Source organism: Bos indicus x Bos taurus, chromosome 4 (genome assembly GCF_003369695.1).
Source record: "Bos indicus x Bos taurus breed Angus x Brahman F1 hybrid chromosome 4, Bos_hybrid_MaternalHap_v2.0, whole genome shotgun sequence".
Classification (NCBI taxonomy): Eukaryota; Metazoa; Chordata; class Mammalia; order Artiodactyla; family Bovidae; genus Bos; species Bos indicus x Bos taurus.
The window spans coordinates 13,712,942-13,733,111 of record NC_040079.1 but is presented as its reverse complement, the minus strand read 5'-3'; the positions used below and the strand labels follow the sequence as shown (position 1 = coordinate 13,733,111).

The 20,170-nt window shown below is 51.6% G+C and overlaps 1 protein-coding gene and 1 gene segment (V, D, J or C); both read left to right on the top strand.

Moving 5' to 3' along the window:
* Positions 1–1,281: 1,281 nt before the first annotated feature.
* PRSS2 (serine protease 2) lies at positions 1,282–5,521 on the top strand. The gene is made up of 5 exons (XM_027538799.1): positions 1,282–1,369; positions 2,783–2,942; positions 4,314–4,567; positions 4,945–5,081; positions 5,318–5,521. Coding segments are annotated over exons 1-5 (705 nt in total). The 5' UTR covers positions 1,282–1,368; the 3' UTR covers positions 5,471–5,521.
* A 5,950-nt stretch (positions 5,522–11,471) lies between these two features.
* LOC113891083 lies at positions 11,472–18,899 on the top strand. The segment is given in 5 exon segments: positions 12,663–13,179; positions 16,998–17,387; positions 18,057–18,074; positions 18,231–18,337; positions 18,662–18,899. Coding segments are annotated over 5 exon segments (582 nt in total).
* Positions 18,900–20,170: the final 1,271 nt, after the last annotated feature.

The window sequence follows — 20,170 nt, the reverse complement described above, 5'->3', positions numbered from 1 at the left end:
GGGGTGCCATCTCCTTCTCCAAAAAGCTGTTGGGTGCTATACAAATACAGCAGTATTGCCACCTCGAGAGGAGCCTGTCAGGGATTAGAGGGTGTGCAGCTCTGAGGAGTGGGTGTCCTGTCGTGGAGAAGCTGGCTTCCAGCTCTGCCAGGCACCAGACCAGAAGATACCCTGTGGGTCCCTCTCCACCCAAGAGCCCGCCCCCCCCACCATTTCTCCCTGTTCACTCTATTTCCATTTACTCTGTCCTTCCAGCCTACTTCCTGTCTTGCCACCAGACTTCTGAGCTTTTCTGCCTTTGTTCACCACCTTCAGAACATTCACTCATTTTTACCTTTCTGAGAGTACCTATATAGACTCTGCCCATTCCTGCCCAACAGGAGGCCCTGAGTTCAGAGGAGGTGAGCAGGAGAAGCCTCTTCATGGGAAGCTTGTCAACCTGGCTCACAAGGTTAGGTTCCAGCACAGACTCTAGTTACATCTCTATACCCCCCTGGCCAAGTGGTGCCTCATTAAATTACAAGAGTCTGTCTTGACAGGCATGGCAGGTTGCAAAGTGAGATAATTTCCAGGAAGATTCACTCTGCACTGAGCCCAGCAAAAGAGTCTCACTGCATCAAAAAAAAAAAAGAAAAGAAAATTCCAGAATCCCCCCACCTTCAACGTTGTTTTTAATCACTCAGTTTCATGGACAGAGGAGCCTGATGGGTTACGAGGCTGCAGAGTTGGATCGACTGAGCGCATGCGCACACATTCTCAACCTTTATCGCGCACCAGTTTCTCTACCTACCGCTGATTCCCTGATAAGGACTGAGATTTACCATTGTTCAAACCTTTTTTCTAAAATCTGATCCGGAACATATAATTCTGGCTCAGGCTGTCAGTTCCTAGCAGGTGTGGGCAATTTTCATCACCATTAGTGCAGGCTCCCAGGGTGACCAGGAGGCTGCTTAAAGAGAACCCAAGGCTGCGTGAGTGATGAGAAAGACAAGTGTCTTGATAGTGAGGAAGAGGAGGAATACGACACCGGTCTCTTATTACCCCAGTGCATCAGGTAAATGCCTACTTAATCCTTGGCCTCTCCTCCCTCCAAATGCCTCCCCCGACCCAGTCCCTCAAGCTCTGGTAGGAAGGAGAGCTAGCTTGAAGGCCCAGACTCACAAGAAACTCTGCCTCTCCCTTCTCATGACTTCCTGGTGTTGGGGTCCTGGTTGCCTAAGGCTTGGGCTTTGACCTTCTGACCCCGTAGTTTAGACTTGACCAGGTTCTTTTTGTGTACAGGTATGACATAGGCAAGACTTCTTTCCTCTCATGGGACCTCAGGATACCAAGCAGCCAAGTTTGCTACTAATATCAGCCCTTCCTTAAAGTAAGTTGAGTAAATCTCCATGAGGTCAGAGGATCCCCAGGGTCCCGGGTCATTCTGCTTTCCCTTCCTCCTCATTTCCATCATCCGCTCAGTTTAAGAAGGCTCAGCTGTGGGAAGCGGGGTCTTGGCTTCCCCTGTGTGCCTCACCCCAGAACATCCTCCTAAGAGTCAGCTAGTCTTCCTCTGTGTCCTCAGAAAGTAAGTTTCCTTATCACCCGGAGGTCATGAATCCACAGAGTGGCCAAACACAGCAGAACTGATGCAAGAGTCCAGGACAAGGGAAGCTGCAGGTGTGTTTGTCCTGGGAGGGGTGGTCCCCCTCCACCCCCTCCCTCTCCTCGGAAGGTATAAAGGCTCGCCACCAGCCACGCAAGCACACTTCTCCACCATGCATCCCCTGCTGATCCTTGCCTTTGTGGGAGCTGCTGGTGAGTCCCACGCATCGCTTCAGGTTCCACTAGCCCCTCTCCTGGCAGAGATACACGCTTCACCATTCCTCCGGCCTCTCCTGTTCTACCCCTGTGTGTTCTCCCCTCCCTGGCCAGCACCCCTCCTTCCCACTCTGGGGCTCTCTTTAACCTTCACTTCTCTCACCTTCTGCCCGGTTCCACTCCCATCCTCTCGTCCATCCATTTTGGGGCTTTGTTGGGAGAGGCGAGAAAGGCAAACCAGGTGGAGACGGTCTGTGAAATGAGCCAGGCCTTAAGTCTTGGCCGTGACAACCGTAGGTAACTCCACTCGAGCTGTTCCTAGCCTCGGATGCTCCTGGGGAGGCAGAAGGTGACTCACGGTGGAGTCCTGTTTATTGGCCTGAGGCTGTGACCCATGCACTGACTGTTTAAGCTTCCTGAGTAGTTTTAAGATTCCCAGATGTATAGCCACAGCTGCGAATCACTGTTCTATTAGCCAATAACAGTAACCACCTTTATCCTGCGCGAAGGGTACCTAGGCTCCCTGCTCAGGTGTGAGCTATGGGAGGAGCTGGTACAGCAAAGCCAAGGCTTTGTAGCCACATCTCCCCAGTGAGGCCAACCCATCGTGACAAACTTGAGCTGAAACTGCAGCGAGGAGTAGAATGGTGATGAATAAAAGGGAGAGAAGCAGCCAGTGGGTGAGAGGACCGCATTCAGACCCTACGATGCTGAGTGCACCATGACGGGGTTCACTGTCCTTGCCCTGGTGCCCCCAGGGAAGTCTGAGCCGGAGCCCCTGCAGGGTCCCTAGCTCTGTGCCCTGCAGACACACAACGACTCGGGAGAACTACCTGCTGTGAGACCAGCCAGGGATGCTCCCTGGTGGCCTTCCTCCCCTCCCTGTGCTCGGTCAGGAATCCTAATTAGCAGAGTCCAGCCACAGGGCTCCGGGCTCCACCCTCTTCCTGAATCAGCCTCTCCTCCCCTACTTCCACTCAAGTGGCTTTCCCCTCGGACGACGATGACAAGATCGTCGGGGGCTACACCTGCGCGGAGAATTCTGTCCCTTACCAGGTGTCCCTGAATGCTGGCTACCACTTCTGCGGGGGCTCCCTCATCAATGACCAGTGGGTGGTGTCCGCGGCTCACTGCTACCAGTAGTAAGTGCTGGGCCCCTGATGACTAAGCCCACTCCCCAGGGCCCTCTGGAAGAGCTGGGGTCCGTCCAGAGCTCAGAATGATGATGGGGAAGAGAAGAAGAAGTGGGCAATGGCAGCTGACTCGGCAGGAGCTGTGGGTGAAGAGGGGCACCTGCCAGGCTCCTCTGTCTATGGGATTCTCCAGGCAAGAATACTGGAGTGGGTTGCCATGCCCTCCTCCAGGGGATATTCCCAATCCAGAGATCAAACCCGGGGTGTTATGCATTGGCTGGCATAGGTTCTTTACCACTGGTGCCATCTGGAAAGTCCCATAAAAAGTAGGCACAGACTATTTTGAAGGTGGGAATAGCCAGTGGGAAAAGTGGGGAAAGACCTCACACAAATAATCTTTGCCAGTTGGCTGCATGTTAAAACATTGTAAGATATTTTTTTTCATTTAAAAAAATTATTATGATTCCTAGTTCCCATTTAACTCAGAATTTTTAGGGCGAGTCTGAATATTGGTGAGTTTTCAACACTCTCTGCCTCTGGCAATTCTATACTCCTGGGCAGAACTGAGAATCACTCCCAAAAGCAAGGGTTCTCCAACCTGAATGCACACAATAATCACCTGGAGGGCCTGTTACAACACATGCTGCTGGGTCCCTCCTCCAGGGTTTCTGATGCAGAAACCCTGATGCAAGGGTCTGGGCAGAAGAGAGAATTGGAGTTGCTAACTCGTTCCCAGGTGACTGATGGTGCCGGTCCTGTGGCTGTTCTCTGAGAAGTGCTGTATTAGATCACAAATAGAGCTAGTGGTAAAGAACCCAGCTGCCAGTGCGGGAGATATAAGAGACGCAGGTTTGATCCCTGGGTGGGAAAGATCTCCTGGAGGAAGGCATGGACCCCCACTCTAGTATTCTTGCCTGGAGAATCCCATGGAGAGAGGAACCTGGTGGGCTACAGTCCATGAGGTCACAAAGAGTCGGACATGAGTGAAAGACTTAAGATGGACAGACGGACAGACAAATCAGATCACACAGGATGGTGGCCCTTACCAGATCAAGAAAGGAGGGAGAGGTTGCAGAGGTTGAAGGATGTCTGGGGAAGTTGAAATGGTGCATTTGCACCCAGGGCACTGGGCACTGAATGCATGCGGGGTGTGGGAAAGGCGGCTGGAAAAGCAGATGGTCCCTAGCCGGACCCCTTCACTGTATCCCTTCTCCATTGCCAAGGCCCCTGAAGCACAAAGGTTGTTGTCTCACACCTGCACTGACCTACCACCCCTCTACAGCCCTTGACATTCCTACACGCCCTCCTGCAAGCAGGAAGAACCCCTAGGGGACATGGGCCTGTGGACAAAAAGTCCTTAACTGTGCTTACCCTCAACAGCCACATCCAGGTGAGGCTGGGAGAATACAACATTGATGTCTTGGAGGGTGGTGAGCAGTTCATCGATGCGTCCAAGATCATCCGCCACCCCAAGTACAGCAGCTGGACTCTGGACAATGACATCCTGCTGATCAAACTCTCCACGCCTGCGGTCATCAATGCCCGGGTGTCCACCTTGGCTCTGCCCAGTGCCTGTGCTTCCGCAGGCACCGAGTGCCTCATCTCTGGCTGGGGCAACACCCTGAGCAGTGGCGGTGAGTGGGACCCTCACGTCTTCACCCTCTGACCTACCCACACTGCCCAGAACTGAGCATCGCCTGAGCTTGGTTCCAGTCTTTGCTTCCAATCTACAAATTCCCATCAAGTACCTACTACACATACAGGACTCTGTGCTGGGTACGAGAGGGGCAAGTGTCCCGGACTTGAGCCCGAGAATCAAAAGACAGGACAGATGTGGCCCCTGCTCTTAGCACCTTTAGAAAGGGGTCCGCAGCCAGCCTTCCGGGAATTGAAACTCAGTGTTCGTTGGGGACCTCTCCTGGCCGCCCTCAGGGTTCAGCCCTGGGTTGCCATCCCCCTTCCCATCCTAACCCACGTTTTCCTTTCCTTGATCCCTTCCTGTTCCTCAAAGTCAACTACCCGGACCTGCTGCAATGCCTGGAGGCCCCGCTGCTGAGCCACGCCGACTGTGAAGCCTCGTACCCTGGAGAGATCACTAACAACATGATCTGCGCTGGCTTCCTGGAAGGAGGCAAGGATTCCTGCCAGGTGAGACGCCTGCCCAGGTGTGGCAGCCTCCCTGGGGGCAGGATGTGAACGCCCAGGGCTGTGGGCTGATGGTCCCCTGGAGAAACAGGGAGGCTCGGCTGTGGCCTCTCTTGACAGTGAGAAGGGCGTGGGGCCCAGAGCAATGGGAACAGGGTCTTGTGAGGTTCAGACTGTGTGTGGCTCCCGTTCCCTTTTGTTCTCTGTTTATGAAGCTTATCTCATCACTTCCTCCCCAGGGTGACTCTGGCGGCCCTGTGGCTTGCAACGGACAGCTCCAGGGCATTGTGTCCTGGGGCTACGGCTGTGCCCAGAAGGGCAAGCCTGGGGTCTACACCAAGGTCTGCAACTACGTGGACTGGATTCAGGAGACCATCGCCGCCAACAGCTGAAGCCCTGCCCCTCTGCCATCATTATGCTAATAAAGAGACTGCTCTACCTGCCCAGGTGTGCACCTTCTTCGTCAACCCCCACCCCTACTCTGGGAAACACCCTCCCACCTGAGGTCAGACAGGGCACTACCCCTTACAAATGCGCCCCCTTCCCAAATGTGTTCCAGGGCACACTGGTATAACAGCAAAAGTGAAAGTCACCCAGTCGTGTCTGACTCTCTGTGATCCCGTGGACTGTAACCCACCAGGTTTCTCTGTCCATGGGATTTTCCAGGCAAGAATACTGGAGTGGGTAGCCATTTCCTTCTCCAGGGGATCTTCCCGACTCAGAGACTGGGTCTCCCCCGTTGCAGGCAGATTCTTTACCATCTGAGCCCCCAGGGAAGCCCACGTGTAAAGAGAAGGAACGCAGAGAATATCATCAGGGGGAGGGGTCCCTGGAGAAACTTCATTCCAAAAAGGCTGCATTTGCCTTGGTTTGTCTCTGTGTCATGAGTACGGAGCTGATGCGTGTACATGCATGCACACATGTGTGGGGCGTGGTCTGTAAGATCCCACACCTCCGCTCACTGGTCCCCACGCCTAGGGAAGCACCTGCCAATCACCTTGGCCTTTTCTGAGTCCCCTCCGTGTCCCCAGCACGTGTTCCCTCCTGGAAGCAGGAGGCCCCGCTGGCCCCTGTTTCCCCAGGACCAGCTAATGTGTCTGAGGGAGATGAGACCTCCCCGGGTCTCTCTCCCTCCCTCTCCTGAGAAACCTGCCTTCTGTTCTTCCCACGTGATGATATGAACACCCTCCTGAGTCCTTGATAGGCACTTTCACATTTAGTTCCCTCTACCTCTGCAGTGTTTATTATTCCGGAGATACGGACAAGGAAACAGAGGTTCAGACGAGGTTGTCAGTTCACCCACATCCCTCGTCCAGCAAATGACAGATTTGGAGTTGGCCTCTATTTGCCCGGCCCCCAAGCTTAACCCCTGCTTCCTCTACCCTACCTCATGGGCCCTCCAGCTGCCGCCCGTCAGCTCTGCTACTCAACATCTCTCCAGCTCATCCCCTGCCTGCAGCACTTCCTAAGGGGCACTTATCTCCTTGCAGTCTTCTAAGCCTGTGCTCAGGGAGATCCTGTGTGTTGTTCACTTTCTGGTTAATACCTTTCCTGCTGCCCCACAGCTTTCGAAGTAGAAGCCAAGCTCCTCATCACAGAGACACACGGTTTTTCCTGCTCTGGCCCTGCCTGTGTTTCCAGCCTGGGTTTCCTCACCCCTCCCTTCCCCTGCAGTGCCTCAGGGCTCAGAAGTGCTGGGGGTTCTTCCAACATGCCGTGTACCTCTGACCTCCAGCTCTGGACACTACTGCTCCATTTGACACAATGCCCTGCCCACCCACCTGTTCACCCTCTTCAGAAAAGTCCTTGACTCTTCCTGCTCCCCATTCTCTTCCCCACACCTCTGCACTGGCTCCATGACCCCCTGGTCTGAGTAAGGAGTCCTCATTCTCTTCCACGCTTCCTTCTATCACAGTTCTGCTCATGTTGCTTAGTGTGTATGGATGTGCCTACCGTGGCCTTCAACCATGAGCTTCTTATAGAAGATATCTTGTCTTACTCATCCTGGTATGTCTAATGATTAAACAACAGCTGAGATATAATAGGCAGCCAGGGGTTGAATGAATGAAGTATGAGCTAGAAGAGGAAGAAAATATACTGAAGAAAAGGCCTTCCAGAAGAACAGTTCTCAAAGTGTGGTCCCTGGACCAGCAGGACCAGAATCACCTGGGAATTTAGGAGAAAGGCAAATTATTAGGCTCCACCCCAGACCTACTGGGTCAGGAATTCTTAGACGGAGCCCAGCAGCTTGCTTTTAACAAGACTTCCAAGGCATCCTGATGGATGTCAGAGCTTGAGAACCAATGTGACAGAGAAAGCTCTAGACCAGTACTGTCTGTGAAAACAGCAGTCACCAACACCTTGACTAACTATATGCAGGCACGTGACAAACCTTTCTGCATGTGTGCATGCTAACTCACTTCAGTCGTGTGAGTCACTTTTCGACTCCATGGACTATAGCCCGCCAGGCTCCTCTGTCCATGGGATTCTCCAAGCAAGAATACTGGAGTGGGTTGCCATGCCCTCCTCCAGGGGATATTCCCGATCCAGGGATCAAACCCATGTCTCTTACGTTTCCTGCACTGGCAGGCAGGTTCTTTACGACTAGCACCACTGGGAAGCCCAATAAACCTTTTGCTGTTCATTTGCTCAGTCGTGTTCAACACTTTACGACCCCATGGTCTATAGGCCGCCAGGCTGCTCTGTCCATGGGTTTCTCCAGGCAAGAATATTAGAATGGATTGCCATGCCCTCCTTCAGGGGATCTTCCCAACCCAGGGATCGGACCCAAGTCTCTTATGTCTCTTGAATTAGCAGGTGGGTTCTCTACCACTAGCGCCACCTGGGAAGCCATTCAATAAACCTTTAGATGTATTATTTATGTCTCACAAGAGGTCCGTAAGGTAGGTCTTATTTTATCATCATCATTCCCATTTTACACTTAAGTAGTGTTAGTGTTAGTTGCTCAGTCGTGTCTGACTCTTTGCGACACCATGGACTGTAGCCTGCCAGGCTCCTCTGTCCATGGAATTCTCCAGGCAGGATACTGGAGTGGGTAGCCATTCCCTTCTCAAGGGGATCTTCCTTATCCAGGGAACCCGAGTCTCCTTCATTGAAGGCAGTTAAGGAAACTGGAGTTTTTTAAAAATCCAGTAATTTGCCCAAGGTTTGAAGCAGAGGACATGGGAGGGAGCTCTCAGTCTGGCTACTGGAGGTGAGATTGCCTGAGGAGTAGGGCTTCAGGGCTCGAGATCAGCACCTAGGAGAGTCCCAGATTTTAAATGAGGAGGCCGGAGTGCTGGTTCCAGCCCTTTCTCCTTGTCTCCTGCCACTTTGGGGGACCCTTTAGCCTCTCCAGACTTCAGTTACATCTGGGAAATTAGGAGACAAAGTTTGGGTTAAAATGGATCAATTCACGTGCAAAAGTTTTAAAAAATTACATAGATATTATTTGCGGGTCTCCTCCCTACATCCCAACACCCACCTTGAGAAACGTAACCAGCAAGCTTTCCCTTGGGTCCCCTGAGCACTACGGCATTCTTGCCCCCTCAAGTGGCCACACTGAGTGCAGCTGGTTAAGTCGAACCAAAAAATGAGGAAAGGCTGCCCCCTGCTGTCGAAGATGAAGAAAGGCTTCACGTGGCATCTGCCTGACCTGTCTAAACTTTCACCAAACAAAAAGCTTCGTGGGCACTTAACTACTAACAGTGTGACAAAGTTGAGACAATCCCCATGAAAACAAAAGGTGGTTGTGGAACCAAGGCAGGGTGGTATTCTTTGTAAGTTTAAGTTGGCGTGAGAGTCCCCAGGTCAAAAGGAAACTCTAACTTAGGGAGTAAATTACTGAAGTGCAAATACCCAAGGCAATTTTGTGCCTAATTGTTTATTTAAATACGAATTAATAAACCTAGAGACTTGGAACTCTGAACATCCTGGGGATTACTCAGAAATATTGTTTTTCACCAGGCTCCTAGGTGACTGGAGATGCATTCAGCAAATTCAGTACCATGAAACAGCTTCTTATATAAACTGTTCTTCCTTGAAAAAAATGACTTTATAAATGAAACAAGTATTTTTTTTACGGTGGTCGATTTCAAAATATCACTTAAAGTAGTATTTTGTTGTTTTTCTTTTAAAATTTTATTGTTTTACTTTAACATAATATAGATAATAGCTCTATTACCCATTTAAAATAAAATCGCTATCTATGGCTCAAAAACCAACACTATAAAGTTGACACTGAGAAATGTCAATTTTACTTACACTCTGCTTCTGTCTCCTCCATTTATTCTTAACAGGTAATCGCTTTTACCCATCTCTTTTGTAAACTTCCAGTATTTCTTCATGTAGCATGAAACACAGAGAAGTGTAATTCTTATTTTTCTCCTCTGTTAGGCAAAGGTGGCATATAGAAACCTTATTCTACCGCTTGTTTTTAATCCAGTTAACAGTATATATTAGAAAGCTTTCCATAGCAGTATAAAGCGCTTTCATCCATTTTTAGCATTGAATAATATTCTGTTTTGTGAATGTGTCACAATTTATTTACCCAATCCTTTACTGATGGGTACTTGCGTTTTTCACAATCCTTTGCTATTCCAAATAATGCAAATATTTTACACACTTGTTTTCATTTGTATGCAAAAGTAATTACAGGATAAACTCCCAAAGGTGGAATTTCTGGGTGAAAAAGTAAGAACACTTTTTATTATTTATGGTGGTGGTGGTATTAGTCACTAAGTCGTGTCATAATATTTATAGATAGTTACAAATTGCTCCCATTAAGAGTTGCATTATTTAGAATGTCAGAGCGTGCTAAGTTGCTTCAGTTGTGTCCAACTCCTTGCAACCCTATAGACTATAGGCCTGCCAGGCTCCTCTGCCCTTGGGATTCTCCAGGCAAGAATACTGGAGTGGGCTGGCATGCCCTCCTCCAGGGGATCTTCCCCACCCAGGGATCCAACCTGTCTCTTTTGTTTCCTCCAGGGCAGGAGGGTTCTTTTCCCACTAGCGCCACCTGGGAAGCCCAGTGACAGAATGGTCTTCCACTATTCAGGTACTCAAATTGGTGAAAACTGACATTTCAATGCCGTTTTAGTTTGCATTTATCACTGCAAGAGTTTTTTTTCCCTGTGGTTAAGCACCATTTGGATCTTTTCTTTGGAACCTTCTCATTTTTATTGCACTGCTGGATTATTTTCTTATTGATTTCTAGAAGTTCATCATCATGAGATCAGCCCTCATGATGAGAATTGCTAATGCTTTCCCCATATTGTCATTTATCTTTGACTCTGTGTATGTTCCCCCTACAAATGTTATCATTATGTGGTCAAGTTTGTCTTTTTCTGCTCCTAGACATTGAGTCATAGTCTGAAAGGCCACAAAAGAAAGCGCCATCTAGTGAAATGAGATCGAGACTACTCAACTGGAGTTTCAGTTTCAAGGTCATCCTGTGCAGGGAAAATCAAATATCTGGCAAAAGTTTAAAATGTTTGCCCTTTAGGGAAAAAGAGGAAGAAGACCTTGACTACAATTACGTGACCAAGCGATTGCATTTCAATGTTCCCAAGGCTGTATTCACCCAGTTCTCCGCCTCAGTGTCCCGGAAAGCCCTTTACCGAACCCTGCTGTCTGAAGTCCGCAATGAGAAGTGAGGCAGCCGACGACACAGGTGGTTCCCCCCTCACCTCACACTGATTAGAAGTACAGCTCTCCCACCACCCTCATCGCACCCTCAAGGTCATTGCAGTGCACTGAGCTGAGCTATAGCTGATTCACGTTGCTGTACAGCAGACACAACGCAACACTGTCAAGCAATTATCCTCCAATTTAAAAAGAAAAAATGTTTTTAAAGTGAATGCAAAAAAAGAAAAGAAATACAGCTCTCAGCTATGACTTTACGCCTGGGAAAGCTCTACCTCTGTGTACCTGGTGGGTGTTCTCTGGACCACCCTGGAGGTTGAGTTGGGCCGAAGGGGCAGAGTCTGGATTCTGTGGGACCCCATTCTCAGATAAAACGTGTGATCTCTGGGTGCCTGGCGTCAGGGGCAGGCCAGGGATAAAAGGGGCTGCTACTATGAAGACAGCCTACAGAGGGGCGGATCCCGGGGCAACCAGCCCTGACACAAAGGCGCACAGCTCGGAGGATCCGAGAAGGCCCTGAAGAAAGGGCACGAGGTGAGGAGGGAGCCCCCGGCCTTGTCTGTACCCGCCACACACCCCCCACCCCCGCCACCCTTAACACGCACCCAGAGTGCTGATGTCACCCCTCGCCCTCCAATGTCCTCAGGGGGCACCTCTCTGGTGGATCCTCCCAGACTCCCTCTCCGAGGGGCGGGCCCATGGGAGGGGCCGTTTTTGTATAAAGCTGTAACGTTGTGGGGACAGCGGGGCCACGGTGATTCAACCCTATGGGAATCCTTTACAAAAACCTTTCTGCCTGTCCCAGTGCCCATCATCTTTCGCTCTTCTCCTGGGTCACCGGCCCAAGGGTGGCTTGGGTTGGAAGGCCTCCACCTCCCCCCACCATTTACCTGTCACGCCAAAACCATGGAGCAGGACAGGTCTGGATCAGAGCTGAAGCTTCCAGGCAGAAAGGCCAGATGTAAGAAGATGCCTCTGTGGCCTCAAGGATGAAGGACTCAGGGAGACCCTTTATCCCACTCCCACACTACCCGCTCCCTGCCCAGGGCAAGGTCAATGGGAAGGTGCGTGGGAGGTGACCCACTCTATGAAACAAGAAGTCAGCACTATGCCAGCACCCCGCCATGGATGCTCATGGATGTCTGGGACCCTGCCCACATCCCCAGGCCCACATCCCTGTGATGAACCCTCAGGAAGAATCAAAACAGGGGCTCAGGGCCCTGTGGATGGACTCTGTCCATGCTCCGAGGCCCCAAGAGTCAAGAGTCAAAAATATTCTTTCGTGCAATATCCATAAAGCACAGGAGAGGACTCCCAGTCCCAGAGTCCATCAGACACCAACGCAGACCCCGTCTGCTCTGCCCACCTCTAATTGCTTTCCTCCTTGCTCCGCTTCACTGTGTGAACACTGAGGTTTTCTTTGGAAAAGGCACCAGGCTCACGGTTGTAGGTAAGACACAGTCCGGGTCTTTCCTGGCCCTTCGGAGAGGAGGGCGGTCCCAGGTGTGAGTTGTAGGGTGGCTGTGTTCTGATGTGTTATGACTATCACTTCGGCCCAGGGACCAAGCTGACGGTTGTAGGTAAGGCTGGGGTCTCCAGGTGGGTACCATGAGGGAGCACTCCCTCCAGGGGAACATAGGAAGAAAGGGATGACCCAGGTCCCGGGGTCCGGGGGCCCTGGAAAGCTCTGGAAGGCTATGCGGGGTGTTTGAAGGGGGCTGGTGTCTTTGGGAGGGAAGAGATCCTTGAACGCCCCAACCTCTCCTCGAATCCCAGCTGTGCTCAGCAGAGGAGGGGAGGTTTTGAAGTGAATCCTGGAGTCTTGGCTTGGGAGACTTCTACTTTTTTTGGGGTGGGGGGCGGGGAGGGAAGACGGCTCGCTGCGGTAGGTAAGCCAGCAAGGACTGGAGGGCTGGGAACATGCAGGGAGGGGCAGAGTCCAGATGGGGCCTCTGTCTTGGGTGCCTAGGTTAAAGCGCGTGTTTATCAGGAAGATCTGAATTCCTGTCTTGGTGAGTTCTTGTCTTGATGAGGCGGGCAGCCTCCATCTCCAGTAATTTCATGGGCGGGCTCGGCTAAGCCTGGTTTCCCTACTGGGAGGCAAGTAATCTCAGAAAGGGGTCACCTTGTCCATCCCCTGTCTCCTTGGAGGATGACCATCGAAGCCAGGGTAGATGGGAGAGCCTCTGGCCCCGGAGCTGTCAGTCCTTCCATTTTTCTCCCGCCTGCAGAAAGGAGATGGACACAGGAGAGGCGGGTGGGGAGTCCCGCACTGTAGGTTGTAAACCCCCTCCACCCCGGGAGTTAAAGTTCTGCTAAGGAAAGGAACAGGAGAGCCGCAGGTGAATGGGGGGAGGAAGGATTCGGAGGTGCAGGCAAGTTTCCCTACTAGTCTTTAGGGTTGTGTGACTAATGATAGACTCTTATTTCGGCAACGGGACGAAGCTTTCCGTCTTGGGTGAGTACAGGTCTTCCCCGGGGATGGTGTGCTGTGAAGCTGGAGTTCTAGAAGTTCCCCTTAGAGAAGGCCGGGATTGAGAACATGGCAGAGAAAAGGCTGAGGGTAAGGGTGAGTGGAGAAGGTGTGAGAACCCCCAGAAGTTCTTGGGGAAGGTCGTCTCTGGAAGGAAGGACCCCATGTTACCAGCCACTCTGGGATTTGCCACACCCGCATTGTGCTGTGGAGCAACCAGGCACAGAACTTTGGACACGGGACCTGGCTCGCCGTCCTGGGTAAGATGCAGGACCCAGGGCACCAGAGTGTCTGTCTTTCCTCCCTGCCCTGACGGAAGGAGGTCAACTAAACTCTGATCCCCGTGGGGCTTCCGAGGAGCTGGGTCTGCCATCTCTTTATTTTTTTTTTAATATTAATCTTATTTATTTGTGGCTGTTGTTGCTTTGTTGCTATGCGGGCTTTTCTCTAGTTGCAGACAGCAGGGGCTACTTTCTAGCTGTGGTGTGCGGGCTTCTCATTGCGGCGGCTTCTCTCTTTGTGGAGCACCGGCTCTAGGCATTTGGGCTCAGTAGCTGTGGCGCACGGGTTTAGTTGCCCTGCAGCATAGGGGATCTTCCCCAACCAGGGATCAATCTTGTGTCCTCTACATTGGCAGGCGGACTCTTAACCCCTGGACCACCAGGGAAGCCCCCTGCCCTCGCTTTAGAGGCAGCTCGGTTGATGCCTCTGTTTCTCATCTGAGTCTTCTGCCCACAAGCTGCCTCCTCACACCTCTAAGCTCACCCCTCCTTCTTACATGCGTGGATCGGCTCCTCCGAAGTTTCTTCCTCTTTCCGCCCTTTCCCCAGAGTGTGCTTAGGCCTTTCTCCTAGTGGCATCCCTTTGGTCCAGCGCCATGAACCCAGGCAGGGAAAAAAATGGCCATTCCGGCTCTCGAGGACCTAAGACTTTTGCCCTGCCTGAGGTTTCTGGGGGTTTTGCCACAGCCACCTGCAGCTGTGGGCCTATAATTCGCCCCTCCACTTTGGAATCGGCACCAGGCTCATCGTGACAGGTATTGGGTGGGAAGTGGGGTGCAAGGGCGTGCGGGGTCAGAGCCACCTTTCCCTCCCAAGGGAGCACCTCCAGCTTGCTGCACTGCGTCTGATGCGGCTACTTGGCCCAGGGCTCTGAGGAGCTGTGCTTTGTCTCCAGCCTTGTCTCCCTCTTCTTCTTGTTCTCCAGGACTCCTCATCGCTCCTGTTTTGGCAGGTGTGCTGTTTGCTTTCCCTTTCTTATCTGATCGTCTCCATTCCCACCCCCGTTCTAACTCCGATCCTGCACTGTTGAGCCCCTTTTGGCGCATAGCCCTGTCTTCTATGTTAAAACCTACCCCCAGCACCTCCTTCCAGCTCAGAACCTGTCCTTGCTTTCCTCGTGCTTCATCTATCCTTGTCTGTCCTTCATCCTTTCTCTGTCTCCACCAGTCTCCAAGAGCCATGCGTGTCGTCCAGAGCTGGTTTAAGAGACCAGGAGGCAGTGGGGGAGCAGCTTGGTGAGACTGAGCTGGTCTGAGGGGGGCTCCTGAGCCCTGAGGGCAGAGGTCCAGGTCACAGCATCACTTGAGCTTGCAGGAGTGTCCCTGGGGAGCACTGTGCTTGGTGGGGTCAGAGGAGGTAAGCCTGAACAAGTTGTTACAACTGGAAACTTACACCCTTTTAGCAAGAGACAAGGCAGAATGAGGAGTAATAGTTTGGAGGCCCCATAGTGTCAAGCCTCAGAATCTGTGCTGAGATAATGGAGCCAGTGGCTCATGATTAAACACTAACACACCATCACAACCCTCGGGAGGAAGCGGGCAGGGGTGAGGTGGATCTGGGCTGGAGTTGTAGACACAGCCAGAGGAATGGGCCACCGAGCTCCTACCAGACTGGTCAGCTGGAGCAGGCTTTGCCCTGCAGATGGGAGCACATGCCAGGGAACGTGGTGGAGATTGGAAAGTACAGATCATTGGGATTCAAAATGCATGAGTTCTGGGGGAAGAGGGGCTCTCGTGCAATTTGCAAAGTGACCTAAACTGGCTCAGGCCCTCGGAGATGTAAATATAAAACAGAGATGACAATGGTGGTCTCTTGGAGTTCTGAAATTGTAAGGGACTAAATCCTTATGGCAGGAAGAGAAGGGGACGACAGAGGAGGAGATGGTTGGATGGAATCACTGACTGACTCAATGGACACCAGTCTGAGCAAACTCTGGGAGATAGCGAACGACAGGGAAGCCTGGCGTGCTGCAGTCTATGGGGTCACACAGAGTCAGACACGACTGAACAGCAACAACAAATCGTGTGCAAATCCTTTGTAGAGGACTCAGAGGATGCCGCTATCCCTTCCATTCCTCTTGATCCTCACTGTGTCACAGACACAAACCGGGGCTCGATTTTCTCAATAGAAACGTTCCCCGAACTTGGATAAAGTGGAGACATCTGGGTTTGCCACATTTCTGCTCCACAAACTCGCTCCCAGAACAGAGCTAAACACAGGTCTCAGTGCATTTTGGCAACACGGAGGGTGCTTGAAAGGTAGATGTGTTTTTTGGTTTTACTTTACTCCTCCACGTCCTCACACGAGGGCCTGCCTTCCAACAATTTCAGAAATTCTCTCCCATCTGTCAGGCATGTGAAAGGGCCTGGAACCCTCTGATGAACTGGCCTTCAGACTTTGGGGTTTGTTCATTTCAACACTTTTGCTGCTTTGAATATAATGCGTGACTGGAACTAGGATTCCAAAGTCAGTAGGGAGGTTTGGAAATAAGAAATAAGACAGGGTTCAACCTCAGAACAGTTTTTTAATGGGGTTCCAGCCATTCTGGGCAAGCTCCCACACACCCCAGCACCCGTGTAGGAGTCAGTTTGAAACATCAGATAGGATAATAGCCAAAGGCACATAGGCTTCCCAAAGCAGGTTACATGTAAAAGCAAAACAAAAGGTGGGTTCAGTATAATATAGAGAAAAGCATGTCAGCTATAACAGGAAAAGTATCTTTTCTAGGGAAGAATATGTATGCATGCTAAGTCACTTCAGTTGTGTCCGACTCTGTGCAACACTACGGACTGTAGCCTGCCAGGCTCCTCTGCCCATGAGATTTTCCAGGCAAGAATACTGGAGTGGGTTGCCATTTCCTCCTCCAGGGAATCTTCCCCACTCAAGGATCGATTCACGTCTCTTATGTCTCCTGCATTGGCAGGCACGTTCTTTACCACTGAGCCACCTGGGAAATCCCAGGGAAGAATGGCTAATTCTAATTAATATGTGTTATCACTCAAACAGGTAAACACATACACCCTGCAAAAACAGAAAAATAATTATTAGATTCAGTCAGTCTGGTTTCCAGGTCATATTGTTAGGAGGAATCTTCTGTCTCAAAATCCAGGCTTATTCAGCTCTCCTATAATTACTTCCAGGTCTGAAAATTAGATAGTCATGCACCAAAGAGGGATTTGAGCTAGGAAGAAAACAGATATACTCACTTAATGGATTTTCCAACACGGCTGCAAGAATAAGACATTTCAAACAAAGCCAGAAAACTCAGGATATGATGCCACCTTAGGGAGAGCAGGAGGCAGTCAGTAGTGTGTATCCACGAGCAAAGAAGGGGCAAAGTTAAGGGTGACTAATAGCAGAAGATTGGGATGGTGACCCCTAAACAAACAGAACCTCCTGCTATATAATTTTATGATGATGCCGTGTCCCCTTTCCTTGTTGCCCTCAATTCACACACACACAACCCCTGCCACGCCCAGCCAGCTCTCAGGCCGGTCCTGGCCCCCACCCCTGTCCTTCCAGATGATCTGAGCCAGGTCCACCCGCCCAAGGTGGCTGTGTTCGAACCCTCGGAAGCAGAGATCTCCCGGACCCAGAAGGCCACGCTCGTGTGCCTGGCCACGGGCTTCTACCCCGACCACGTGGAGCTGACCTGGTGGGTGAACAGGAAGCAGGTCACGACTGGGGTCAGCACGGACCCTGAACCCTATAAGGAGGACCCTGCACGGGATGACTCCAGATACTGTCTGAGCAGCCGGCTGAGGGTGACTGCGGCCTTCTGGCACAACCCCCGCAACCACTTCCGATGCCAAGTCCAGTTCCACGGGCTCACGGACCAGGACCAGTGGAAGGAGCAGGACAGGGCCAAGCCCGTCACCCAGAACATCAGCGCCGAGGCCTGGGGCAGAGCAGGTGAGCCGGCTGGGAGGGAGTCAGAGCTGACAGAGGAGAGATCCAGGGAGAGGAGAGGGAAGGCTGCACACAGAGTGAAGGGGTGGCAGGGGGGCAGCCCAGCAAGAGGGTGGACAGGGCACCTCCTCGGGCAAACTCCTCCCCCAGATCCAGATCCTCAGCCCAGTTCAGCTGTGCTGGTGGGTCCCCTCCCTGCCTGCCTGCACAGCTCAGGGTCCCAGTGGTGGGTGCCCATCCCCTCCAGTGCTGCCTCCTTCCATGACCCTGAGGATGCTGTGGCCACATTGGCACAGGCAGTGCTGGGACTTCAGAGGCTGCTCTGAGCCTGGGGGTCAGTGCTGACTAAAAGCTAGCTTAGTAGGTCTTTTCGTTTATTTGTTTTAAGCATCTCAAAATACCATGTATTTATTCTTGCATAGTTTTAATGTATCAGGAATCTGGGCATAGCTTAGCTGGCTCTTTTATCTCAAGATGCTACAATCAGATGTCAGCCAAAGCTGAGTCTTATCTGAAGGCTCAGCTGGGGCAGGATCCACTCCCAAGTTCACGTGGTTGTTGCCGAGATTTAGCATCTTGCCAGCTGTTGGACTGAGGAAGGCTGGCTTAGCTTTGAATCGGGTTTAGAAGATGCAGGCTCTCATCCATTTCCCTCCCCTTTTTTTCTTTCAGACTGTGGCGTCACCTCCGGTGAGTGTCCTTCTCCTCCTATGTCCCCATCTCCTATTATCTTTGCTCTGGAATCAGAGAATGCCGAACCCATGGACCCTGGTGGGGGCTATGAGGGCAGGAGGCCACAGATGACCAGCTCACAGGTACCTACCTGCTCTCCCTTCCTGCCAACAGCATCTTATCAGCAAGGCGTCCTGTCTGCCACCCTCCTCTATGAGATCCTGCTGGGGAAGGCCACCCTGTACGCTGTGCTGGTCAGCGCCCTGGTGCTGATGGCCATGGTAAGGAGGGGGCAGGATGGGGCAGGCAGGTTGGAGGGGACACTTGAAATGCAGCAACACAGACCTAGGAATGTAGAGACCCCACCAGGACCAGAGGTGGGCAGAGAGGAAGAGGGGGTTCACCCGCATGCCTCAGAAGACCCCTTGCACCTCTGTGATCAAGTGGAAGAGCCGTGCTGGGCGGGAGAAACTGGGGTCACCAGAAAACCCAATGGCTGGATGTTGGGAGGAGACCTGCTATTTGTCTTGTCAGTGGGACACCTGCTTCCTCTCGGTCCCCAGCACTCCTGGCTCCTTGTAACCCTCACACCTTCTCTTCCTCAGGTCAAGAGAAAAGAGTCCTGAAGCCAGCTTCCAGCCTGTTACTGCCCTGATGGGAATTCTGCTTTTCCCGTTCCTACCCAGTGCTTCTGAAGAGCTGCCCTCATCTCTGGACTCAGCGCAGTGTCCACGGCCATGTGAGGGTGCCCCAAACTCTCAGGACCAGGATCTCCCTAACCCAGGGCAGACCCTAGGGTGACTGAACTTCCTGAACCAATAAAAATGCTCTGTTCTGGCTTGACTCTGCCTTGTGAGGTATCTACCTCTTCTGTCCATCTCTGAAGTCCCATGTGACTCCAGTCAGGGTACAAACTGGAGCTCTTCAAGGACAGTCCCCTGCTGTCCTTTCAGGTAGGAGGTGTCACATGCTCCTCCTTGTCAGGGAAACTTAAGGACGTGTGAAAGGGGGTGACTGGTGAAGAGAGAGGCTTCCTCTGGAGTAGTCTAGAGAAATGCTGATGTTAACTCTAGGAATTTTCTGTCCTACTTAATCAAGATGCTCTGAGGTAGAGCTGACCTACACAGGTGTGTCTACCTGCCAAGTGGTCATGACCTCATGGCCAACAAAGCTCAAAGTCCTTTGTGTCACCTACGCAGCCTCCCCGAGGGCACTCACAACTCAGCTTGCTTCACCACCAAGGAGTGTTTCCAGGAGAGAAGAAAAGTCACTGACTTGGGACTCTGTTCTCAGTACCAAGTGTGTCTGCTAGTTTAAATTATAAAGCCAGTTAGAAATTTCACTCAAGTGAATTAAGCAGATGTGAAAATGTCCCCTGATGAGTCCTCAGAGGATGGAAAATAAAGTTCCCTAAAACCAAGGATCAGCCCTCTTGCTATTTCTAGAAATCCTTCCAAAGCTCTTTATTGTCACATGGTCACCATGGTGACTTAACCCAAAGCCCTCAAAATGGCATAAAAGATCCACTGTTGTCCTCCGTCTGTCTGCACTCACCCTCGCTCCTGTCACCCCGAACCCCCTGAGCCACTGGCTTGCAGGTCATGTTGCACTCCTCTACCTGGAATGGCAAATGTATAAGCTCCTACTGGTCCTTGAAGATTTACCAGTGATATCTTCCCTATAAGAAGCCTCTGTGCCTCTGCACCACCCCCATGATGTTGGAGGAAATGCACCATGCATTTTGATATCACAGTGCCCTGTGCCCACCTCCTTCTTACCACTGACCACACTTGGTGGAAACTACCCTTTTCCTGTCTGACACCCCTACTTGAAGGTCACTCCATGATGGCAGAGTTGTGTTTTATTACAGTAGCCATGGGATGTGGCTTAGTACCTTGGTTCAGTGTGTGTGTGTGAGTTGCTCAGTCTTTGGGACCCCATGGACTGCCACCTGCCAGGCTCCTCTGTCCATGGGATTTTCCAGGCAAGAATACTGGAGTGGCTTGCCATTCCCGTTCCCAGGGGATCTTCCTGACCCAGGGATGGAACCCAGGTCTCCTGCATTGCAGGCAGATTCTTTACCATCTGAGCCACATGGAAAGCCCATGTTCAGT

Excerpts from the sequence above, each read along its gene's own strand:
- PRSS2 (XM_027538799.1), top strand. Across the intron at positions 4,568-4,944 it reads CAACACCCTGAGCAGTGGCG|TCAACTACCCGGACCTGCTG; the intron begins GTGAGTGGGACC and ends TGTTCCTCAAAG. Across the intron at positions 5,082-5,317 it reads GAGGCAAGGATTCCTGCCAG|GGTGACTCTGGCGGCCCTGT; the intron begins GTGAGACGCCTG and ends CTTCCTCCCCAG.